The sequence below is a fragment of the Marmota monax genome, unplaced genomic scaffold, assembly GCF_021218885.2.
Source record: "Marmota monax isolate L192 unplaced genomic scaffold, Marmota_monax_Labrador192_F-V1.1 WCK01_AAM20220418_F8-fsc00138, whole genome shotgun sequence".
NCBI lineage: Eukaryota > Metazoa > Chordata > Mammalia > Rodentia > Sciuridae > Marmota > Marmota monax.
In genome coordinates, this window is record NW_026692763.1 from 1133044 (window position 1) to 1158352 (window position 25309).

The 25309-nt window shown below is 46.3% G+C and overlaps 1 protein-coding gene and 1 non-coding gene across 14 annotated transcripts in view; both read right to left on the reverse strand.

The window, feature by feature from the left end:
• Myo18a (myosin XVIIIA) overlaps positions 1-25309 on the reverse strand; it is a 98129-nt gene that overhangs the window by 67528 nt on the left and 5292 nt on the right. For all 13 annotated transcript variants that reach the window (XM_058580056.1, XM_058580054.1, XM_058580055.1 and 10 more), the window contains one exon: positions 18856-19935. In XM_058580056.1, coding sequence (XP_058436039.1) covers positions 18856-19854 — 999 coding nt within the window. In that variant the 5' untranslated portion in view covers positions 19855-19935. The remainder of the gene's footprint in view (positions 1-18855; positions 19936-25309) is intronic.
• LOC124094337 (U6 spliceosomal RNA) lies at positions 25137-25243 on the reverse strand. The gene has a single exon (XR_006852194.1). It is a non-coding gene; the product is annotated as a U6 spliceosomal RNA (small nuclear RNA).

A 25309-nucleotide genomic window follows, 5' to 3' on the forward strand; every position in this document is an offset into this window, starting at 1 on the left:
TATTATGTAATCTTAGGCTTGGCAAATTGTGGAGAGTGACTAAATGATTAATACCATTAAATTGTCATTAAAAACCACAACACTCACTGTTTATACTTAAACACATCACACACATGGTAGTTCTTAATTACATAAAGTGTGGTACTATTATATACAGTGGAGTATTGCTATACGGAATAGAGTCTTAGGTCAGCATGTAAGGCAAAAATAGAGTATAGTCAAAAACTCCTGAAAATCCACTAAATTGCTCAGAGAGTATAGTACACATGGCTTTGTACATGCATGGTCTCCCTTTATCCACAGTTTCACTTTTTGTGGTTTCAGTTACCTGGGGTCAGTAATACTCTAGGAATATTCAATAGAAAATTCTGGAAATAAACAATTCATAAGTTTTAAATAGAACACAGTTCTGAGCAACATGATGAAATCTGCACCATCCTACTCTGTCCCACCTAGGATGTGAATCATCCTTTCGTCCGTATATCCATGCTGCATATGCTACACACCATTAGTTGTTTTGTAGCTGTCTTGGTTATCAGATGACTATTACAGTATCACAGTGCTTATGTTCAAGGAACTCTTATTCTACTTAATAATGGTCCCAAGGAACAGCAGTAGGGATGGTAGCAACTCAGGTATGCCAAAGAGAAGCTACACAGTGCTTCCTTTAAGAAAAACAGTGAGGGCTGGGGATATAGCTCAGTTGGTGGAGTGCTTGCCTCACATGCACAAAGCCCTGGGTTCAATCCCTAGCACCACAAAAAAAAAAAAAAAAAAAAAAAGAAAGAAAGAAAAAGAAAAATAGTGAAATTTTAAGAGAGAAGACATTTATATAAATTTTACTACAATATATTGTTGTAATTGTTATGTTTTATTATCTATTATTGCTAATTTCTTACTGTGCCTAATTTATAAATTAAACTTTACTATAGGCATGTATACAGGAAAAAAAAAAACAGTACATCTAGGATTTTGTACCAGCCATTCTTTCAGGCATCCACTGTGGGCACTAGAATGTATCCCCTGTGGATAAATGGGGAGGACTCCTATGCTTTTTTTTTTTTTAAGATGTTGATAGACCTTTATTTTATTCATTTATTTAAATGTGGTGCTGAGAATTGAACCCAGTGCCTCATACATGCTAGGCAAGCGCTCTACCACTGAGCCACAGTGCCAGCCCTCTATGCTTTTTATATAATACGTATCTGCATGAAAGCATAATGTATAGTCATGTATAACATTTATAATGAAAATATACAAAATAACTATTTTTACAATTTTTGGCTACAATAATATAGCTTCTTAAGCAAATATATAGTTGAATCTATTGAAGTTTATTATGCATATGCCAGGACTACAGAGCATAAACCAATGCTCTGAGTTGTAATCAATTCCTCCCTACAAGAACCATTTTCTATTTTCTTTCTATGCTATCCCATTCCCCAGCACTAAGCACACAGTAGGTATTTAACAAAAATCCTCTGGATTCACCCAGCTGATCTGAAAGGTGCACACATAATGAGGCAGGTGGAACAGAATGGGGAGAAGGGGATACCTTTACAGGGTGACAACTACAATTACTGTAACAACTTCAATTACTCTGCTCTCCCCCACTTGCAGTATGGTTGAGTGAAAAGTCATTGGCATGCAGAAAGGCTAAGCAGAGCGAGGGCAGGCCAGACAGGAGACTGTGAGGGTAGAGGAAGCATTCACTAACTCAACTAGCAATGGCTGTAGTACCCTGAGGTGAACACTGTGGGGAAGCACAATGCTTGCTCTTTAGTCTCCCCACAACTACACTGTGAGCTTCCTGAGACAGAGGTTGTATGTGTCATTATAACCCCTGCACCCACCTAGTTCTGGGCCCTGCTCAGAGATGACTCTGGATACAAAAGTGAGTAAAATGAGATGAAACAGACTTGGTTCCAGAGGAGATAGCATATGTACTTCAATAGTTAGAATACAGAGAACATGCTTAATGCTCCAATGGGGGCCTGGATAATGTGTAGGACACATAAAGGAAAACACACGAGACAAAGCTGGGAAGGTAGGCAGGGCCCATCAAGGAGCCAAGTGCTGTTGTTCCTGCAGTTCTTTCTGCAGCCTGCTATACATTTGTCCATCCTCTGATAACAGCACCCCAGTTTTCCTCTGAGGACTTACCCCAACATATGATTTGGGCCTGGCCAGTAAGAGAATCATATTCCCAGACTACAGGGTTGGTTCATGAGTGAACCGATCAGTATCAATGACCTATAATAAAACTTTTGGACTACTGAATCACACTTCTTTTCCTACAAGACTTGAACCTAGGGCCGAGTTATCTTGCCATTACTTGTCTGAAGACTAATTCAGCCTAGATGAGCTAAAAGAGAGAAAATAGACCTGGGTCCTGGTCATGATGTTTAAGTTTCCCGATAAGGCTGAGCCTGTAGCCAGTTCTACCTCTGGACTTTTCAGACACTTGAGCCCATATCTTTTTAAGCCAGTTGAGCTGGGCTGTCAAACCTGCAACTGAAACAGGTGTATCCAAGACAAAAGCAAGGTAAGCAGTCTAAGGGGGGGAAATAAAAAAAAAAAAAAGGCACATGCTGAGCACACTGGCCAGAAGATAGACACAGTGTTGCTTATTTTTCCTGACAAAACCTAGAGAGATAATTATTAAAAGGAAAATTGTGGACAAAGAAATTGCAGTTTACAGAGGTTACATAATTGCTTATGATCACACAGATAGTGATTGGTAGGGCCAGGATTTGGATTCAAGTCATTCAGACACTGAAAACCTGCCCCTTCCATGCTATTCCCTGCCTGTAAACAATGGAGTCATGGTAGATTTCTGGAGACTGAGGGGGCATGACTGAACCTGTGCTTTAGGAATGCTGATCTAACAGAAGGGTGGAGGGAAAGAAAGGAGGCTAGAAGCTGAAGGACCATGAGAAAAGCAAGGTAATAGCCAGATGAAGGATAAGAGGGTCTGTCTAGGGTTCTGGCAGGCGATGGCAAAGAGGGGTTCATGCAAGAGAAACGATCTTCTAGATGAGGTGGCCACTGGGGGAGGAGGGGAAATGGGCACAAGAGGATGGGAAGAGGGGGCTGGAGTTGTAGCTCAGCAGTAGAGCACTTGCCTAGCACATATGAGGCACTGGGTTTGATCCTCAGCACCATAAAAAATAAATAAATAAAATAAAGGTATTGTGTTCCTCTACAAGTGTGTGTGTGTGTGTGTGTGTGTGTGTGTGTATATATATATATATATATATATATATATATATATATTCAAAGACACCAAGATTTCAAAGTTGGGAGTCTGATAGGACAATGTGGCACCACTATGCAAAATAGGGATGTTAGATGGAGGCTGGCTTAGCAGGAAAGAGTTTGGAAAACACTGAGACCAAAGTTCTATTTAATATCTTAACAACAACAAAAAAAAATTTTCCATTTATTCTCTAATTCCCCTATAAATCAAAACTCCTTAAAAAAAATTCTACCAACACTGTCCCCATAATGGATACCAATTGCAAATACTTGTATTACTAATGTGTCATGTATAAAATGTCACTAATGGGGGGTTGGGGTTGTGGCTCAGTGATAGAGCACTTGCCTAGCATGTGTGAGACACTGGGTTCAATTCTCAGCACCTTATATAAAAAATAAAACAAAGTCCATCGACAACTAACAAAACATTAAAAAAAAAAAAGTCACTAATGGAACTCTTTATTTACAGAAGCTGCAGGCAGTCTTTTCAAGCACTCAGCCCTCAGGCCTGAGAAGGGTCGCCTACAGCACTTATGCTTCCTGGGTAGGAGGGTACCAGCTGCCATGGTGACAGGTGCACCCCCTCAGATGGCCACTTCAGAAGTTCCTCAGCATAGTACTAGAGGGCAGTTCCTTAAATGCCAGTTCAGGAGAGACTTCCCTTTCTCGGGAGAAATTATCCTAATTCCTCTGTGGGGGTGGGACGGGCGGGGATGAGGATGTAGACAGAGATTGGCATCCCTCTGAAGGGCCGAAATTAAAAAAAGAAAAAGAAAATCAGCTAGGCAACATGACCAGTTAATCACGAAGTGGAAGAAAGCAAATCCCCTTGAAGAAGACTAAGGAAGACTTAAAGGGGATGGAGGGGAGGTGTTGAGAAGAAACCTGGAGTGCCTACTGGCCCAGTCGGCTCCTTCAACGGAGCGGCGGGGCCAGGAGGGGTACTCTCCGAGTCAACCCAAGACCTAAGCCCCAGCCCCAGCCCCAGCCCCAGCCCCAGCCCCAGCCCCAGCCCCAGCCCCAGCCCCAGCCCCAGCCCCAGCCCCAGCCCCAGCCCCAGCCCCAGCCCCAGCCCCAGCCCCAGCCCCAGCCCGCGCTTCCCCCCGCCCCCCGCGCCCGTCCGTCGGCGCATAGGCGGAGCCAAGCTCAGCGCATGCGCCGAGAGCCTAGGCTGCACCGCCCTGCAGCGCTGCTGGAACCCGGCAGAGGGCGGCAGCTCCCTTCTTGTTCCCCTGCTGGCACCGGCGAGGCCGCGGGAATTCACCTCCGCCGGGCGGGCCTCCGGGCCCCGCCCACAGGAGGCGTCCCCGGGGAGCTCAAAACAGGGTGGGGGTGGGGGATGCTGCGACAAGATGGCCTCTCCTCTTACCCCGGAGGGATGCGGCAAGAAAAGGCAGAGATGAGCTCGGCGCCCAATTCATTTTCATCATCACCCTATCCACAGTGCCTAAAACAATCCTTAAATGTAGTCTACATTCAGTAAGTGCTTATTTATGGGATAAAATGAATGAATGAATAACTGAATCCAGGTAAGAAAATTCTGGGGACGCCTTGAATCTCTGTTGTGGGCAGGGGTCCGGGACAAAGAATTGGGAGGGTCAGTGGGCATGGGCAGATCGCTGCCCCAGAGGTGGTCAAAGACTTAGGCCTCAGGCACTCCTCCAGACCCTGCATTCCACAGGCCCCTGACTTGGCACACCCGAGGTTTGCTCTTGGGCAAGGAACCCATGCGAAGACCCCTAAGCTTGTTCTCTGCCAAGACCAGGCAGTCAGGTCCCAGCTTCTGTAGGGACCACCTGAATGGCAGCTCCAGTAGGCATGCTGCTCTCTGGGGACTCAACTGCTAGGAATTTCCTCATGGCCAATGGGGATTTCCAAACTGTCTTTGTCTTGCCAAGCTCCCTAAAGGCCCAAAGCCAAGGGCCAGCCTTGGGGATGGTTTCCCAGAACCCTTCACACCTCTGCCCCAAATCTCATCAAGACTTGGGTCACTTGTTATTCTACTAAATGCTCCACATACACTATATTTCCATCCCACCCCCTCTGGCAGACATTTGTGAATGAGCATAATGAAGCATTGTTCTCTTTTTTGTATAAATGACAACTCTTCTCAATTTCCACAGAAGAATAGAGGAAAACCAGTTCAAGGGTCAGCAATACTGATTTAAATTAGGTACCCAAAGGCCTTCCTGGGTGTGAGAGCTGGCGACCTATGCTGCTTATTCTCAAAGTCAGGCTCCTTTAGAGGTCTCTCAGTTCCCCCAAACATTCAGTAAGTATTTGAGGATCTGGGCATTCACTTCTGGAACCCCTTTTTGGGCCTATTTCTAGAAATCTTTGAAATAAAAGTACCCACTCAGTCCCAAGGAAGTAGGAAGAAACAAAAGCCCCTGCCTTGCCTACCAGCCCTCCTCCCCCACATGAAAATAGTCTGCCAAACCCATGGGCATGTGAGCACCTGTGTGTTACCGGGCTGGGCAGAAGATGTGCTTGGCAAGGTGAGGAAGCCCCAGTTGTGGTGGCACACCGCCAGGGACCTGTTTGCCCTGGGGCATTAGGATTCCAAAGCTGGTGAAGTGGAGAAATAGCCAGAGGACAAACCTTCCTTCCTGAGAGAAAGGGGAAATGCCACCAGCCCAGCATCTCCAGGGGAACACTGAAAGAGATGAACCTTCCTGTTTTAGCCACACTGTTCAATATGGTAGCCACTAGCCAGGGGTGGTTGTTTAATTGAAGTTAAATCAAAACAATGAGGTACTTCTCAGTAAATAAAAAACAAATTTAAAAGACTGTTCCCATTAGCCATATTTCAAGTGCATAATAGCCACTTGTGACTCATGGCTACTGAGTTGGACAGCACAGACCTCAGAACATTTCTATCTTTGCGGTATGTTCAGTAGGACAAGTCTGGTCTGGAGGTTCCCCCTTCTAGTTTGTCCTGGTCATTCTTGACAAAGCCTCCTTTAGGTGGTGGCCCTGACTACCTGCTGTTCTCTACTATCTCTGCCCAGAATTTGCTTAGACCCTTGTCCCACATGTCTTATTTCTTAGGCTTCAAAAAGAAGTGGGGGAGGGGACTGAAGTCACAATTAACACCCAGCTGGAAAGCAGAAGCCAGATGCCACAGGCCTGAAAAGGCAAGGCTGAATGGAAGCCTGCCCCCACCCCACTGGTGTCCCAGGCTCAGGAGAAAGCCCCTCAGTGCTGCACAATCGTTCCTTGTTTCCAGTCTCTGGACCTTGCATGGCTAAGACATCTGGAATGTAGTGGCCTGAGGGTTTCCCTGGCACCCACTGCAGGACTCATCAGCTATTAGTGCTCCAAAGAGAGAAGTCCCCATAGAACCCTGAACTTTCAAGGGCAAATAAGATTTCTGAAACCTTGTCAAGGTCAAGATGCTAGGAGTTCCTTCATGGGCAATGAAGGCCATAACTGGACACCTCCCTGTTTGGCCAGCTGGATAAACCAAACCCTGTGACAAGCTAGAGAGGCTCAGGCAAGCTCCACTAGGCCTGGATGCATGGGAGAAGAAGTCAAGAGAAATAGACCTAACCACTCTCACATTCTATCCCAGGGACTCAGTCTGAGAGATTCTGCCATAGTGGCTAGAAAATCCAACAGGAGAGTCCAGATTAATTCATATGTGATGAAGGAGCAGAGGACAGACCCAGGAACTGGCAGGTCAAGGTTGTCTTTCTGTTCTATACCTCAGTTCTTGCTTAACCCTAACCCTTGGTAGGTTTCCAGGAGCAAGATGGGTGTGAAGAAACAGAATAAACTATGAAATGACAAAAAAATATAGAGGTGGGGGGAGGGAGGGAGGGGTGGTCCAACTGGAAAACAAATAGGTAGGAAGAAGCCTGGCACTCTAAAGGTATTGGCATCAGCCAATAATTTGACTGAGGGAAGTCACAGAAAAAGCAGCATAATTTGAAAAACTGGCATCAAACGAAACACCAGATTGGAAACTCAGGGCAAAGCCACTCTGGGATGATTTGCCACCCTGAGTTAAACTTGGGCCTGTTTCCCTATCTCTACCCTAAGGACACATTGAGCAAAAGCACCAGCCTGAGGACAAGAGTAAAGGACTCACAGCTGAGTCATTAATAGGAACAGGGCCTGTGGCATTCCTATGGGCAGATGGTCTATGCTACCAGGCACCAAATGCTTTCCAAGGTATCAGAGATGGATTAATGATGACCATGATAGTCCCCCACTTTATTTATGGTTTCACTTGCTACAGTTTCAATCCAAAAATATTTAATGGAAGTTTCCAAAAATAAATAATTCATCAGTTTTAAATAACTTTTACTACAGTATACTGTTGTAATTACTCAGTATTACTGTTAATCTCTTACTTTATCTAACATAAATTAAATTTTTTCATATATATGCATGTATAGGTAAAACATGATACACAGTTCAGTAATATCTACAGTTTTAGGCAGCCATCGAGGGTCTTGGGATGTATCCCCTGTGGATAGGGGTACTAACATACTCAGGAGGCATTATTATGAGGCTGTTATAAGTGATTTTGTATGTATTGATTCCTTTAATCCTTAGAAAAATCTTAGAAGGAAAGAATTACCATAGTTCTCATTTTATAGACGAGGAAAATGAGGCCCAAAGAAATTAAATAACTTGCCCAAGGTCACTGACCTAGTAAATAGCAGAGTTAGAATTTGGACCAGGCAGTCCAGCTGGAATACATGCACCACCCAACTCATAACAATATATTGACAATACACACAGTTAAACATAGCTTCTGATTTCTGGGCCTTTCTGCCTGTGCTGCCTTCTATCTCCTTCTCCTTCCTAAATGAGCTGAAAGCAGTTCCTATAAGCAAAACCAAACCCTTTCGTTCAATTCCTGTTTACCAAGCATCTGTTCCTACAGCAACAATAAGAGCTGCAGACTGGGCATTTTGAAGAGAATGGGTGGGAATGAGGGTACAGGGGCCTTTATAGGATGGGTCGCTCTTTTAGAGGCACAGAAAAGATGCCTGAAAACTAGTTGAAAGACAAAGGGGCTGGGTGGGGAAGCCAAGGCCATAATTTCCTCAGGTTTGAAGCCAGCCTTCCCCTGGACAGAGAAGGTGAAGACAGCTTAGAAGGACTAAAGACTGGTGGCAGAAGGAGGGGAAAGAGAGAAGAAAAAAACAGTTCTAGATTCTGTAGGGGGTATGTGCATGGCACTCAGGCCATTCCTGAGCTGGATGTCCTGTCACAGATCCCAGTTCTATGATTCTCTTCCTCAGGTCAAAGCCAAGAAATGATGGGTGGAGGCAAGGAACCATAAAGAAATAATAAAGAGGAATGCAGGCAGGCATCTATGTGCCTGTACAGGGTGGTTCACCTCCCACAAGGGAAGGTGAGGGCATTTTGGGTGAGGTGGTCAGGTTGACACCCTTCACCTTCTCCAAGCCTAGGCCTCATTCCTGCCTGTTCCCATCCACCCAGCTAAACAAGAAACTCCTGTCACTCTCCAGAAATCCTGAGGCCAGAATCTCAAGCTGCTGTGCAATACCGTTCTGCCAGGCAAAGCCAAGTACTAAGGAGAACAGGGATGTTTGCTAGTCACTGAATTCCAGGAAGTCAAACCACAGCCGTTTCCCCCAAGGCTTTTCAGGCCATGGGCCCAGTTTCCCTCTTGCCTCTACTGATCTCAGTGCATGTCCAAATAAGTGGGAATGGGACCTTACCCCATATCTGTGTCCTTTAGGTAACCTAGGCGCCTACTGAGAAGAAGGCAAGGCTGTGCCAGGCTCAGCATAGGCTGGATTCCCTAGCGCCTGGTGCCAGGCACACAGGCTGCTGCAGCCTGGACAGCTCCGGGGAGGGCGAGGTGGAAGATGCCAGCCCAGTGATGGAGGAGGCCTTTTACCACTCTGAAGCCAGGGCTTCTGTAATCAGCTCCATAATCAAACCAATCCACAAGTGAGGGAGGCAGTGTGAAGAGGAGCAGGAGACAGGGCCCCAGCAGGAAGAACTCATTAAGGAGATAGATCAGATCCTTCTACTTCATTGTGCCCTGAAAGGTTCCACTGAGATCTCCAGATATTCTCCCCTCCATGTGAAGGGGCTGGGCATGAAACTGGGTGGCAAGAAAATCATGATGGTCTCATGCTGCCTGATAGTGCTGTCACTGCTTGGACTCTAGCCTATGCCACCCAGCACCAAGATCTAGCTTTTCACAGCTGTCTAGTTCTGGAGAAAGTACAGACTCCCTAATCACAGGGACCACCTTAGACTTTCTCCTCCACAGACCAAGCCCACAGTGTGATATGGAACAGGTGCTCCTCAAGACTTCCTGACATGCCCTGACTGCACAAAGGCTCCAGGGTCATTGATCTCCCTATGGCCCAGAGCCAAGGCTCCCCACCTCACCTTCAGCCCCCTCCTGCTCCAAAGCCAGAGGCAACCTCCTAGTCATACTAGAAGTGCCCTGCCCTGCTTGCCACAGGGAGGGAAGGAGGAAGTGAGTCAGCTCCTTAAAGAAATGGGAATGAGAGGGAGGAGCCAGCAAAAATGAGATCAGAGGGCAAAGGGTACAGGGGCCAGAAAGGTCCCTAACAGAGGCACCAGGTCCTGGAGATGTTGTGGGGCCCACAGAGTAGAGGACAGACATGTGTGACAAATTCAGTAGTGCCATCTCCTACAGGGGCTGGGTCGATGCTGTAGGCCAGAGAACCTGGGTCTGGCAGGCAGGCCCTACCTGAGGATGGAATCTGAGGCAACTCCCCTTCCTGAATCACCAATGGATTGGAGGAAGTGAGGCCTTGTGGGAAATGGCCAGCCACTTCTCTGCTCCGAGAGGTGAAGTCTCTCATCTCCAAGTCCTCCCACTTCTTCTCTTGAGCCCTTTAGTGCCAGAAGCCCAAGAGGGAGAGAGATGTTTGTGTCTCCCAGTAGGAAATGGAATCTATGCTGGGCCCCCAGAGCAGAGCAGTTCCAGCTGCCCTAGCACCAGTCCTACCCTCTCTGGTGGCCCCTACCCATGTGGGAGCTGTCCCCAGGCTCCAGCTGGAATTTGTTGTGCTCTGACTGGGAAAGATCTTTGTCGTGAAAATTCCCAGTCTGCAGACATTCCGGCAGGAAGGCAGTCCAGGGAAAGCAGCAGGAGGGAAGAGGAAGCCTTGAGCCCTACAGGGCCACATTCCAACCCTCAGAGACCTGTGGCCAGACAGGCACATTCCTTCAGGTCCCCTGGATGGGACACTTTACGGTCCCCATGTAACCCTGAAGCTCCTTCTCACCCAAGCTGGTGCCTTCCCCAGGCCTCTGCTCCTGGATGCTTATGGAACCCACTCTCCTGCACTCCTTTGTGCCAAGTCCCCAAGCACAGAAGAGACAGAGCTAGTGGGTGGAGGCAGGACATAGTAATGTACTGCAGACCGTCACCAGGGCCCGTCAGAGGAGAGGGTTCTAATAACCAAAACTGAAGTAAACAAGGAAGACTAGACAGAGAGAATGGGCAACCAGTTCACAGTTTGAGAATCATCTTTCCTTCAACAAATATCTGCTGCTCTCATGAAGTGTTCTAACATTAGATAACTAATCAATCAGAACTTGATAGGTGCTATGAAGGAGAAGGATGGGTGCTGCCAGGATGAGGAACTCATAAGGTCTGAGAGGATCCGGGAAGGCTTCCTTGAGGAAGTGACATTCAAATTGGGGCCAATGTGCATGCGTAAGCATGTAGGCAGGGAAAGGCACTATCAACAAGAGGAGTGTCAGGTATCCACCATGGAAGCTGATGAGAACTCTGGGTTACACACCCACCACCTGTTAGACCCTCGGCCAACCTTGCTCCTCCACCTTTTTCCCACAATGCACACAGAACAACAGTGCACAGTCTTAGGCAGTGCTCCTGTTCAGAAGTGACACTATGGGGATCCAGCCACCCCAAATGCTATGGAGATCAGTACTAGCATGCCAGTATGGGCAACAAAAGGTGAGGGAGCCAGTGTCCCCCTGCCTGCTGGATCTAGGATCTAGCAAAGAAGCTGCATGAGAACCAACTGTGTGTCCCTTCACCCCTGGGGGACAACAGCAAACCTGTCGAAGCAGCTGTCTCATCCCTTCTTGAAGTTTCCCTCAGCCATTCTTTCCTTCATTTCTCAGCCCCCACCAGATTAAACTCTGCCTGCTTCCACTTGGGTTCACTTCCTCTGACTGACCCTCAAGAGACACTGAAAACACCAGTCACAGTCTTCTTCTGAACACTGTCCACAGAGCAAGAGAGGCCAGTCATCCCTGGATTCCCCTTCCTTCTAGAAGGAAGACTAGATGAAGAGGCTTCTAGTATCACAGGCAGCAGGTATCAGAAGGGCCCAGGTCTGTGCTGGATAGGAGATTTGTAAGGCTAGCCACATAATGCTTTCCTGTATGCTCTAGCACACTAATTAAGAGTCAATGGCCTGAGTTCAAATCCTAATAAGTCACTTTATAGCTATGCAACCTTATACAACTTGCTTAACCTTAACCCATTATACAATCATTGGTGGTAGTCCAGTTTTCTCAACTGTGAAACAGATTATTATAATACCTAATGCAAAGGGTTATTGGGAAAATTAAATGAGTTAACATGTGAAACATCTAGAACAGTGCCTGACACCCAGTGAATGCATGCCATGAGTCTCACCTCCCATTACTTTCCATGCCTTCTTCCCTCAAGGTACTTCTCAGTAGAATCTTAACCAGGCCATTGAATGCCACCCAGGAGCACCCGCTGTGCTGGGCACCACATGGAGAACCCTCTACAATCTTCCCTGGCCAGAGTCTATGGAAAGTGCAGGGGCTGAGCTGTGCCAGGGAAGAACACCATGCCCTGATTCTGAGGGACATATGGCAGGAGATTAAGGGAGCCAGAGTGGTGACCTAGGTCTAAGGAAATAGTTTCCCAACCAAACCAGAGCCAACAACTGAAAAAATAAGCTTTGCTGACACTGTCCCCTGTATTTAACAGAACAGAAGCTGTTGCCAAACACCATGCAGGACTCTAGAGTTGGCTGCCCCCCCAAATCTGCACAGCAGGGGGCAGGAGGCTGTTAAAACACCATTCCTTCACAGTGCCTGACTGGCATACTCAGTGTCTACAGTGCAGCCGGATGCCTGGGGCACATCCATACCGCTGCCCAGACTGACAACGCAGGCACCAAGCAGCCTGCCTGGGCAGCAGGAGAGCCCCCACCCCATCTGGGTTATGGGACCCCATTGCCACCCCAGATGCTGCCTTCCACCCTGGGCCAAAGTGAGGACAGTCTAGCAGCTCAGTGCAGTCGGGTGGCGGGAACCCTGCTGGCAGGCAGAACGCGTGCTTGTGGTTTCTGGGAAACGCTGTAGAGATTTGCAGCATTTTTAAAATACTTGTGTTCCCACCCGCCACACACTCCCCTTCACCCCACTCCTCAGCCACCCCCAGTCAGGGTGTTTGCCTATCTGGTATTTTCCAGAACCATTTCAATGTAAATAAGAGAGATTAGAAGGAAGCAGAGGGCAGAGGGCAGGGTAGCTGGGAGATATCGGGCAGGCTGGAGGGGATTCTGGCCAGGGCTGGAGGGAGCCAAAGAAAGCTACCTTTAAGACCCTGACCCCTTGCCAGGGCTCCTAGCTGAGCCTGCAAAAATATCCACTGACCAGGACATGTACCCACACCCAGTTCAATGTGGCCTGGGCACTGTGCCCACCACCCACAGGCTATGTGGCCAGGACACTCTGGGACTGCTATTTGTCTACCATCTCAATGGAAAGAAGGCAGAATAGTGCCTTCAAGGACAGAAAAAGGTGACCTGGAAGAACAGAAATGACCTAGCCCACTGCTTTACCCTGCTGGTCCCACGTGTTCCACTAATCCTGGATAGATAACCCCCAAAATGGTCCCAGAGACCTTCCACCCACCACTTCTTGCCCCCTTGACACCTTCCCACCGGCTCCACATTACCATGAGGACTTAGTTTGGGTTCCACACTGAGCCCCCAAGCCATAACTCTCACATTGCAAGACTCTCTGATGCCAGAGGTGCCTGAAGCTTTGGCACAAAATGAAATAAAAATTTCCTGTTTAAAACAAAAACAAAACAAAACAAAAAAAGCCCTCTAAAGATCATTTGAAGTAAAATTAGGAACAGAAGCATTCTAGAACACAGCCTGGGCAGTACCCAGCAGCTCTGCCACCACCAGAAGCCTCTAGGAAAGCTTGGTGCGCAGAAGTCAGCTTGGCAGAACTGGAAGCAGTACATTTTCCAGCCTGTCCTTTGAATCCTGCAATTCCCACTGACAGCACCCAGGAACCCTGGGGACAAGGCAGATGTGGTTCATACCATTTTCACCCAGGGGCGCAGGCTTCCACAACAGCCAGCAGGGAGGCTTTCCTAAACTTCTCTCAGATTCAGGCAACCCTACAGGGCCAATCTCCTTCCTACAGGGCCACCCATGACCAAGCCTGCTGGGCTCCAGAAAGCTAGAAAAGGAAAGGGAACACCCAGCATTCCCTCTCTTCCTTCAGTTGACTATCTTAAAGGATAGAGCTAAAAGAGAAAGTTAAGACAAAAGCAACAGGTCCTCTTTGGACAATGACAGGAGAGTATCAGGAAGCCCAAAATTAACTTCCTTGGATGGCTGGGCAGGGGAAAGAGTCCTGCTCTTTCTAAGATACCACCTGCCACAGTCTCACATAGTGATCTCACCTACTACATAAACATACTTATCTTAAGTAAAGCACACAAAATATGATACACAGAAGTCTTTCCTGTTAGCCTCAATTCTATCCTCAGAAATAGGACATGAGTGTGCATCCTTCTCCAATTTAACCTTCTCAAACTCTAGGAGAAAAAAAATATGTCCATTTTATAAGGATCACGAGTCACCTCCTCTAGGAGGCCTCCCCTAATTGCCACCATTTCCCCCAGGGCAGAACTGCTACTTCCAACTTCCTGTCCCACTGTGCACTTGCACAGATTTCTCTAATAGCATCTATGTGCCTGGTTGCAGGTCTTACTTAGTCCTGTGCTTCCTCAAGGATAAGATCACATTCTGTTCATTTAATCCCCCAGTGCCCAGCACAGTGCCTGGTCCATAAGCAGACTTCATTAACTGTTTATTGAGGAAATGAGTATGTGGAGGCTCAGAAAAGTTAACTTGGGTAAAACACAAAGCAGGTCTTCTGGGCCCCAAAGCCCATGTTCTTTCCACTGAAGTCTGCTTACTCCCAACCTCTCCTGAGGGTGGAGGTAGTTTAGGTGGACAAGAGCTTTAAAGAACCTGAGTCCTTGACTACAAACCCCATGCTCCATGAGAAGAAGCAATCACATCAGAGATTTCAGAAACTTAGCTTGTCTGGGAGGAAGTCATGGTCTTCTTTAAAACCCCCTGACTCCTCCCATTCTCAAAACCAGAAAGACACTGCTTTCTGGGGAGGATGCCCATGCAGGCTGGCTCCTCTGGCTCTTTATGGAAGGGACAACCACATGGACCAGGGTTTAGGTAGACAGTCTTTTCTGATGTTTCCAGAAAAAACATCCTACACTCCCTGACAATTTGCTTGTCCCCTAGGATGGGTCCAATGAGAATAAGCATAGGACATTGTAAAGGCCCACTTTATAAACCAAAGGGGCCAGCCTCCTTCTCTCCCAGTCCCTAGTCCCCAGCCCAGACTGTAGGACTTAACTTTCCCATCCAGACTCATGGAACTAACTGGAGGAAGTACTTTTGATCTGATTGGGTTTTATGATCCTTATCTTTACCAACACCTCCCCTGACCTCACCAGACTCAGGGAACACTTGGCAATTAGCAAACATAGATGCCCCCACAGAAACTTTCTCTGAGGAATCAAGGAAAGAAGGAGCATGTCTGCACCAAGCTAGCAGTAGACTTGACCCCTTATCACTCAGTCACTCACCAAGACTAAGTGCCTGCCTTGGTTCACAGAGTCAAATACTTCTGTTCATTCCTGCCACTTCTTCCCATGTCGAGGCCTCCATCTGCTCTCCAAGGATTATTTCAAAGGCCTCCCAACTAGCCCTCCCCATGGTGACCCCTGCTATGTCCTCAAGCATTCTCCAGAAGCTGGCAGAGAGATTTTCTAAACTCTTTTCCTGTCACTCCCTACTGATTGGAATGGTTTTGAGGCCCCTGGGTTAAAGTTCACACTCCTCAGCAAAATTCACAGGGACCTAGGTAGCCTCTGCTTCTCTCTCCTGCTGCTTCTGTCAGCATTCACTGTCCTTCCCAAAATATGCCTTGCTCCCCAAACATGTCCTTCTTTCTCCAACTTTGAGGCCTTGGCATGGGTCTATCACAGTCTTCCACTTCCTCCTGACTCCTATCACTCAACTCCTATGCAGATGGCAGCTTTTGCTGACCATTCCCAACACTGTACGTGAAGCCTCTTGTGGGTAGGTAGATGGAAGGAGAGATGGCAGAAGAAAGAACTGCTTCTCTCAGAATTTGTCAGGCCCCGAATCTATCCTATCACTGTGGCTTACCCCTACTCCCCACGGAACCTCATCGAGTGGCTACAGGAACACATGAAGAAAGTGTGAACCAAGCATTCTGCACACTCCAGGGTGAGAGGGAAACCTGAAGGGGTGTGTCTCCCTGGGGCCTTTGGAATAGGCTACAGAGAGGAGCCGTGGAGCCCTGGCCGCGCTCTGTGTGTCAGAGAGAACAGATAGTTGGTCAGCTCCCTTGGAGCTCTCTGGAGATAGACGACATGTGGACACAGTTGATGAACTGCCTGATGGGCAGGGTGGCCACCAGAAGTTATCCCTGTGGGGCTCCCATCATCAGGGTACCCTGACCAGGAGCCTGGAAGTGAGAAGGCTCTTTTCTTTCTTTCTTTCTTTCTTTTTTAATTTTTCTTTTTTTAGATTTTAGATGGACACAACACTTTTATTTATTTAATTTTTATGTGGTGCTGAGGATCAAACCCAGTGCCTCACACATGCTAGGCAAGTATTCTACCACTGAGCTACAGCTCCAGCCCTGAGAAAATTCTTTTCTTGGTGCAGAACTGAAATTAGAACTGATGCCAAGAAAAGTAGCAGGAATCGGAGTGGGAGGAAGAGAAAGAGATAGAGGCTGAGGGCCATAGGAGAGCTGCCATCCCTACCCCTATTCCGTTCCAGCTCATGAAGTCTATCGCAGAAAGCTAGAAATGCTGAGGCTCTGCTTCTGTCTGCTTGTGGCTCAAGTCCTCACCAACACCCAGGTGGGGAAAGGGCTTTTTTCAGTCCTGTGTGCCTTGTACTGCCAGATAGCTCCAGGAAGACACATGGGATGGAGTTTTCTACTGTGTCTGCTGCCAGATCTGCCAAGCTGAGGCCTAGGGAAGAAGTCCTCTGGGTAACAGCTGGGCTTGCCCCTTGGGGTGAGAGCAAGCCAGTGTTTCAGGGATACCAGCTGTAACATGGATTCCACCGGCGCCTCCAAAGCTAAACCATCCACCTCCCCAGGGATGGGACAGCAGCAGCTAGTCGGAAAGGAAGAGTGGCTAGGAAATGTGAGATGCCAGGATGATCCATGGGCTACAGAGAGAGAACTAAATGGCATCTGGGATGTCAAACCTGGAGCCCCACAGAGGCCTTGCTGTGGTTCAGCAGGGAGCTAGAAACAACACCCAGGGGGATTTATGCTTTAAGAAGAAAATTCCATCTGTTAAAAGCAATCTTAGCCTGGGAGAAAGTAGAGACATAGCAATGCATTACAACCTTTGGTTTTAAAAATAAAGAACTCAGGGAACTAAGACTTCCAAGGGGAAGACAAGGGAAGGCCCTTGTCTTCCTCCTCGAAATCTTAGTTCCCTGAGTTCAGTCTAACTTGCCAGCTAACATGCAGCAAGTGCTCAATGTGTGCTTTCAGAATGAATGAGTCAGGCCTTCCCCTGGATTCTACACAAGCTCCTTCTCACTCACTACTCACCCTGACCACAAAGCTACCCAAAACCAACTAGCCCCAGGGTAAAGGAAGACCTTGAACCCAAGTTCAGTGTGTCCTGCCAGAGTATGACCCTGCCACTCTGGGCCCAATATACTGTCAGGTTGAACAGCCATTCTGAATGTCCATTTCCTCTCCCTGGGAGAAAGCTTGGAGCTGGACTCTGCCTGCTTCCTTAGCACTTCCTCTTCTTTTTGACTTTGACACATCTGGCTGGCCACTTAGTGCTGAAAGGTCCCAGCCAGCTGTGCACTGGTCAGGCTGCAAGGCCCAGATCTGGACAGTCCTAAAACCCACAACAGGGAGGGAAGGATATGCCTATCTCTAGGCAGGATATTCCAAACTATGTCACCCCTCCCCCAGGCCCATCAAAAGACCACTGGGGTTAAAGGTTTTAGTTCCCCATCGAGACCTGCCCATTCATCTGATCTAAATCTCTGCTCTCATGCCTTCCTCTGTAGTTTTGCGTGGGCAGGATCAGAGTTAGGGATCTCAGGGATAGTCAGGATACATTATCTCTGGAGGTTTGATTTCTGTTGATTTTCCAGAGTCATCCTTTTTATTCTTCTGGGAGAGTAATAAAAATTCTTCTTCTTTTTTTAATATTTATTTTTCAGTTTTCGGTGGACACAACATCTTTATTTTACTTTTTTTTATGTGGTGCTGAGGATCAAACCCAGCGCCTTGCATGCCAGGAGAGCGCACTACTGCTTGAGCCACATCCCCAGCCCCTAAAATTCTTGCAGCCTTTATAAATCACACCCAATCACTCCTCTATTTCAAATTCTTCGATGGTCCCACTTCAGTGGGATAAAATCTAACTCCAACCATGGTTTACAAGGGCCTCCATGATCTTGTCCTGCTACTCTGAGATCTCACTTGGTATTTAATGCCTTGCCTACTCAGGAGCACGAAGAGGCCCTGGAGAAGGTCATCTTCCCCAGGGCTGGTCACTAAAAGGTTCCCAGCTGACTTCCTCTGTACACACAGCTCTTCACCCCAAATGTTCAGCCCTAATTTGAAATCATTTGTCATTTTTCTGTTATCTTCAAAATCTAAATAAACATGGAATTCCTATCTTTTAGTGTCCATATTGTCCCTCCTATCTGAAAGTAGCACATGTTAGCCTACATGTCCCAATTTAGGGCTCAGAACATAAGGTGACCAAAACTGTAACCTGTCTTCATATCACGAAACTGAACACTGACATGGCAATTTTACCAACCAATAAAAACCTCTCCTGAGGGCTCCAGGGATACAGCTAAAGTTTAGGCAGAACCTGTTCTTGCCTGACACCCTTGAGAAAGGCATTATGCTGAATTCAATCAAGTCAATCCAACAGAACGCTAGAGGAAAACATCAAACCATGAGGCCTGGAGAAACTATTGAAAACTCTATCACAATGAACCTTTGAGGAGTTGTACTTAGCTGCTTGACGAAGACAAAGGTATGAATCCTGTAGTAAGCATCTGGCATGGGACACCCTCTCCTGATGTTACTTCTCCCTACAGGCCTAAGGAATGATACAATCCTCCAACTTCTATGCTGTCTAGGGTCTGACCACAGCTCTTGGGCATTCTCAGTTATCCGCCTAAGTACAACTGCATGAAATGCCCACATCCCAGATCCCTGCTCACCCCTGGTACTCAGGGAAGAACTCACATCGGCTGGCTCCCTGCGGTGTCCGTCGCCACTCCGCAACCAGCTCCGGCTCAACTCGCTGAGCTCTGGGATGGGCTGAACCTTAAGCCGCACACTGTCCCCAGACTGTCGGATCATCTCCACAATCTCATCTCTGGACTTGTTCTCCACATTGTGCCCATTAATCTCCACCAGTCGGTCTCCTGGCACCAACCCAAGAGCCAGGTCCTTGGTACCAGCACCAGGTTCAGCAAAGTGAACCACCCGGCGATAGGCCTGGCCCTCAGGGCCACGATCCAGCATGGTTGTACGCCTCAGGGAGAAACCAAAGTCTCCGGTGGGCCTTCGTTGCAGTTCCAGTTCCCTGGGGGCAGGGGGTGGTGGAGGCACCACTGGGGGGAGTCTCAGGTCAGCTGGGAACCTTTTAGTCACCAGCTCAGGGACTCGAGAACGGTGTCCTGCTCGAGGGATGCCTGGGCCAGAATGCTGCAACAGTTGTCCCTCTAGTGTCCTTATCTCCACCTGTGGTGATGGGGCTGCAGAGTGCTCTGAGGGGGTTGAGGTTTCTGAGGCGCTTTCATCCCGACTTCGCTGGGAGAAAGAGAAGCGCTTGACAATCATCTGTGAGTTCTGCTTGGCTAGTGAGCCGAACTTGGCTGCCCGCTGCAGCACAGAGCCCCTGAAGCTGCCTTCCTCACCCTTGAGGTCATCGCTGGAGCTGGCTGTGCTTAAGTGGCCTGAGTCTAGGATAATGCTGCCCCGGTTGCTGTCAGAGTCAATGTCAGTCAGGTGCAGGTCAGACCCACTGGCTACCTTGATGGGGATGGGGTTGGAGATTTCCAGGCGTGTCTTGGATTCACGCTTGGAGGAGCGGTTCAGGTTGAAGAATCCACGACGGAGACTCATCTCCTCCAGGCTCCGCAGCTCTGCTGCTGACATCCGCTCTTTCTTCTCCTTTTTCTCCTTCTTCTCCTTCCGCCCGCCATCTTTGTCCTTATCTTTTTTCATTAAGTTAAACATGGTGGGGTTTTGTTTTTTTGGGTGGCACCCCTAGAGGATTATGGGTGCTTAGCACAGGACCTTTGGACCCCCACCTTGCTGCTGTAAACAGAAACACAAAGGGAAAAAAGATTATTCCAGCAGTCTCTTCCTGCATCTCCGGTCCAGATATGACCAACTACCCCTCACTGAGTGCTAATGATGTATCAGGTACTTTGCTTTATACAATATTTTAACATGTGATTTAATTATTTAGACCAAGGCTTAGGTATACCTGGAAAGACCTGACCTGCGAGCAAGAGTAAACGTCAAGCCATCTTTAATCTGATTGAAGATTCAAGCAAAAAAGGCAAAGGAAAGGGGCTCTTTGCCATCACCTCCTTCAGCCATGTCTACCAGAGCAACAGACATCACATGCTACCAGGCTCCTTCCTATGTCCCCTACAGCAGCAGACTTAGCCACTGACACCCAGAAGATCTTGGGATCCAACCTTTATGTAATGACTTTCTCTTGACTCTCATAACATTTCTGCAAGTTATGTGCGATTATCTCCACTTTACGAATGAGAAAAATGGAGCTTAGAAAGTTAAGGATATGTTAGATGCCACCCAGTTAATAAGTGGCAATGCTGAGTTTCAGGGGCCAATACATCCTTTCTATGACCTGGATGCCCAAAGTGAAGCAGGGAGGGAAGGAAGGGGAAGTTCCAGACCAAACAGAGGACAGACAGCTGCGGGGTGGGGGTGGTGTGGGGTCTGCTGGATAAACAGGATCCTGAAAAACTTACATCCTTTTCCCTAGACCAACACCTAAATATAGCTTCAGGAAGAAAGTTGTGGCCGCCTGAGAGAAAACCCCAGCTCCAGGATGTGTATACTGAAGGCATCAACCTACCCTCACTCTCACGTGCACCTCTTTGGGGGCAGAACTGAGAAAAACCTGGTGGGGGTAGAATTGAGAGAGCCTTTCTTGTTCAGCAAGGAACAAGAAGTAGAAATAGGCCATGTCATCTAAGTAGAAATTAACTGTAATTTTTTCTCTCTCCATGAAAGCTTCCCCCTCTGAGTTCCAGACAGAGGATCTATGAACTTACCCTTCCAGCAATGGCCTCTTACCGGGCCCTGGACAGGTATTTTCTCTCTGCGTAGCCATCCCCACAACCAAGCTGGGCCTCCAGGATACCCATTCCACTAAGAGGGTCTTCCCTCCAGAAACTCCTAAGGCCCCCAGTTAGCACTGGCTAATTGTTACCTCTCTGCACAACACCCTGACCCCTGTGGTTCCTAGCAGACCAACACATCTTCAGTCTAGAGCAACGCTGTCCACAAGACAATTCAAGTAATATATATAATTTTAAAATCTCCTAGTAGCCACATTAAAAAGATAAAAATAAACAGGTAAATCCAGACATGGTGGTACATGACTATAATTCTAGCTACTTGGGAGGCTGAAGCAGGAAGATTGTGAGTTCAAGGCCAGTCTGGGTAACATAGGCCAGTTATGTATACTAAAAAAAAAGTTAAATTAACTTTAATAATATATTCTGTTTAATACAATATATCCAAAATAGTGACATCTCAACATGTAAGTTATATAAAATATTGACAGCTTTTTAAATTCTATTTTCCATATTAAGTCTTTGAAACTCACTGTGTATTTTATACTTAAAGCATATTTCAATTCAGACGAACCACATTTCAAGTATTCAACAACTTCCTTGGGCTTGCAGCTCTTAGATTTGACAGTGCAATTCTGGAGAAATCTTTAGCTGTAGAGCATGTCAAAAGAGGTAGGAAATCTGACCAGGTCACTAGCTCCTTGTGGGCATAGCAAGAGCCTCTTCTCTCTCTCTCTGACCTCAGTTTCAACTTAGTAAAACAAAGTTCCCTCTGGACTTGTTAGTTCTAAATGTTTGGTGAACACTGGGATTTGGAAGACAGGAAATCTAAAGTCCAAAAGGCATATAGCCAGGAGCAGTATTGACCAGCTGGGTCTGGACTTGGTGGGAGCCAGGGAGTGCCTGACAACCAGCATCCTTTCTTCAGGGATTTACTTTTTTTTTTTTTAATATTTTTAAAGTTGTTGATAGACCTTTATTTTATTTATTTATATACTAAGAATCAAATTTATATGCTGAGAATCAAACCCAGTGCCTCATATACGGCAGGCAAGTGCACTACTGCTGAGCCCAAACACTAACCCCTTCAGGGCTCTACTTTTGACGGAGGAGTCTCTCTTCTGAATGTTGATAGAAATGTAGCATAGACCTATCATATACCAAGACAAGGGATCTTTGGCAGGTCTCTACCCACACCATCTTGACTGGTCTAGAAGATGGCTCCAGGGGTACCTGTGGGGGATATGAAGGAAGAAAAAAAAAATCCTTGGGGACTAACAAGAGTATTTTAGCCTTAGCCCAATCACAAAGAACCTACCTGCCTATAGTACTCTATCCCAACAATCCACTGATACTCTACAAACCTTACCTAATTCTGGCTCTTGGCTGGAGGTTAGGTAGCTGGGCACTCTCAATGGAAAACAGCCCCCAGAATTCTAGAGTCTTTGAGCTAGAAAAGTCCCTTAGAAGAAAGTTCATGTAAATTCCTGTCTCAGCAAAAACTTGCCCCTCATGTCATTGCAGCAGGCAGGAAAAACAGAGCGTCAGTCATAGCAGCAGGATAGGGAATGGTGCTGGCTGGAAATTTGAGGAGATCTGATATCTAGGCCTGAATCTGCCAAGAAATCACAGTTGGGGGGACCTTGGGCTTGTCACTTTGCTCAAGGTTGAACTAGATGATCTAGGCCTCTTCCAGCTCTAAAATTCCAACTATCCAAGTCCCTTGTGGACATAGGTTAGTTATTAACTTTCTGTCAAAGTCACCCCTGTCATCCTAACCCTCAGGGCTTCAGAGATTGAAACATGTCAGACCTTACTCACCATCCCTATCCAGCCATTGTTACCTGCACAGCTCACAAAGGCACCTCTTCCCCAGTGCCATTCCCCTTTTTGCCAGGCTTGGGTATGGACTGTTTTTTCCTGAGCCACACATCTGGAGCTATCTGACTGCCTGCAGGTTTCTCTTCCAAGATCAGATTTGCTGTACCCATGCTCCTCAGCCCTCATTTCACTAGAGAGCTGGGCTCCACCATCTTCTTGTAGATCTTGAATTTGTCAACATCATCTGTCCATGGGCCCAAGGCCTTCAGCAGCTCTGAAACCAACATCTACCCGATCCCCATTCCAGACTACATTTTCTATCCACCTCTTCTTCCTCTCCCACCTTCTCACTTCACGCAGGTGAAGGAAACTTAATAGTTCACTCCAGAAAGCTTTTCCTAACTTTTTTTTTTAAGTTGTAGATGGGCACAATACCTTTATTTTATTTATTTATGCGTTGTTGAGGATGGAACCCAGTGCCTCATGCATGCTAGGCAAGCACTCTACCACTGAGCCACTACCCCAGCCCCAGCCTTTCCTAACTTTAAGTGGAGGAAAGGTAAGTATGTAAATTCAGGTATCTGCCAAAATTATCTTGACCCTTCTATTTCCAAAACAAAATACAATCTGTCAACTCAGCTGCTTTATCACTTTGAAACTGTGAGCATCTTGAAGGCAAGGACTGTTCAATTCAAACATGCATCTACCTGTCTATCCACAAAAATGGATAAATAATTTACATGTTGACGCAAAATGGAATGCTACTTAGCAACAAAAAGGAAACAACTGCTGATAAGCACAATAACAGGGACAAATCTCAAAAACATTATCTGAAGCAAGTGGGGAAGAAGCTGTTGACAATGCATATTGGTATGATTCTATTTATATAAAGCTCTAATACAGGCAAAATTAACTTATAGTTAAAAAAAATCAAAGCAATGATTATCCTGGGGTTGGGGGAATGGGAGAATGTATGAAAAAGGGCATGAGGGAACTCCTAGAGTGATGTTCATGTCCTGAATGTGCGTAGGGACTTGAGATGACAGATCTATATATTTGTCAACTGTCATCAAATAGTGTATGTTAGATTTGTGCATTTTATTGAACATAAGTATTTACTCAAAAGAAAAAAATGTAAACAAATATTGAACTCCAGTTAATGATACATAGGCTAAAAGATGTGGAGTAGGGTATACCAATGGCTGCAATTTACTTTGAGATATGTCAAAAATTTAAGACAGCTTGGTAGATCAATCAAGGGATAAAAATATGGTAAGCAAGGATGGGAAAATGCCAATTGTTGAATTTATGAGGTAGGGAGGTGTTGACTGTAAAATTCTTTTAACTTTTCTAAATGTTTGCAGATCTTTGTGATAAAATATTAGAAAAAATATGTGTCTAGGGGCTGAGATTGTAGCTCAGTGGTAGAGCACTCTCCTAGCACATGCAAGGCCCTGGGTTAGATAAATAAAGGCATTGTGTCCAACTACACCTAAAAAATAAATATGTTTTTAAATATATCTACCTCTTTTTTTATATACAGAGTTTTGAAAAAATTGTGCTATGAATGGATAATTATGAATGTAATGCATTCCACTATTGTCATGTATGTAAGAAATTTTAAAAAATGTATCTATCAAGAAGCTACTAAATACAAGGGATGTAAAGGTAAGTAAGCCTAGTGAAAGAGCTCAGAGGCTTTGGATGTCAGTTCACAAAACTGAGAACAAATCTGAGTTAATACCTATGAAGCCCTGGGCAAGTCACTTCAGGCCACTGTATGCCTGGTTTCACTATCTATAAAATAAAACGGAGATAATAGCCTCTATCACATAAGGAGCAGGAATTAAATTTTAAACACACACATATGTATGGCATATTTAAGCATGACATGTACAATGCCTAGCCCATGGTAAGCTTTAAAGAGTGGTACATTCTTCCAACCTAAATGGGATGATGAAGAGGATAAGAGAGTGTACAGTGACTATCAGCACAAATATGACTAAAATAAGTTCAGCCCCTTTTATGTGGAAAATAAAGCCCAAAGAAGTAAAGGCAACCTAGTGAGCACTCGGGCAAACTGGATCACATGTTTGAGTCCACAGCTCCCTATAGCTACTGTGGAGGATACAGACAGCCAATTCAGAGATGCAGAAATACAAATAGCCAACACATATGAACAGGTATTCAGCCTCAGTAACAACCACAGTTATATACTGCTTTTCATCTAGCAGTTCAATAAAAACTATAAAGATGGATAACATTATGGGATGGGAAGCAGGAACACTCATAAGTGTTGGTAGGAGTACAAACTGGTATGACATATACATATCTGCAGCAGAAAGGCCAGTTGGTCTAAACTATAAAAATATGGAATACTTCATGAATTTGTGTGTAATCCTTGCACAGGGGCCAGGCTAATCTTACCTATATTCTTCCAATGTTAGTGTACGTGCTACCAAAGTAAGCATTTGAATAAATTTTTAGGAGGGTAAGTTGGTGATGTCTATGGAAACATTTATGTTCATTCATAACTT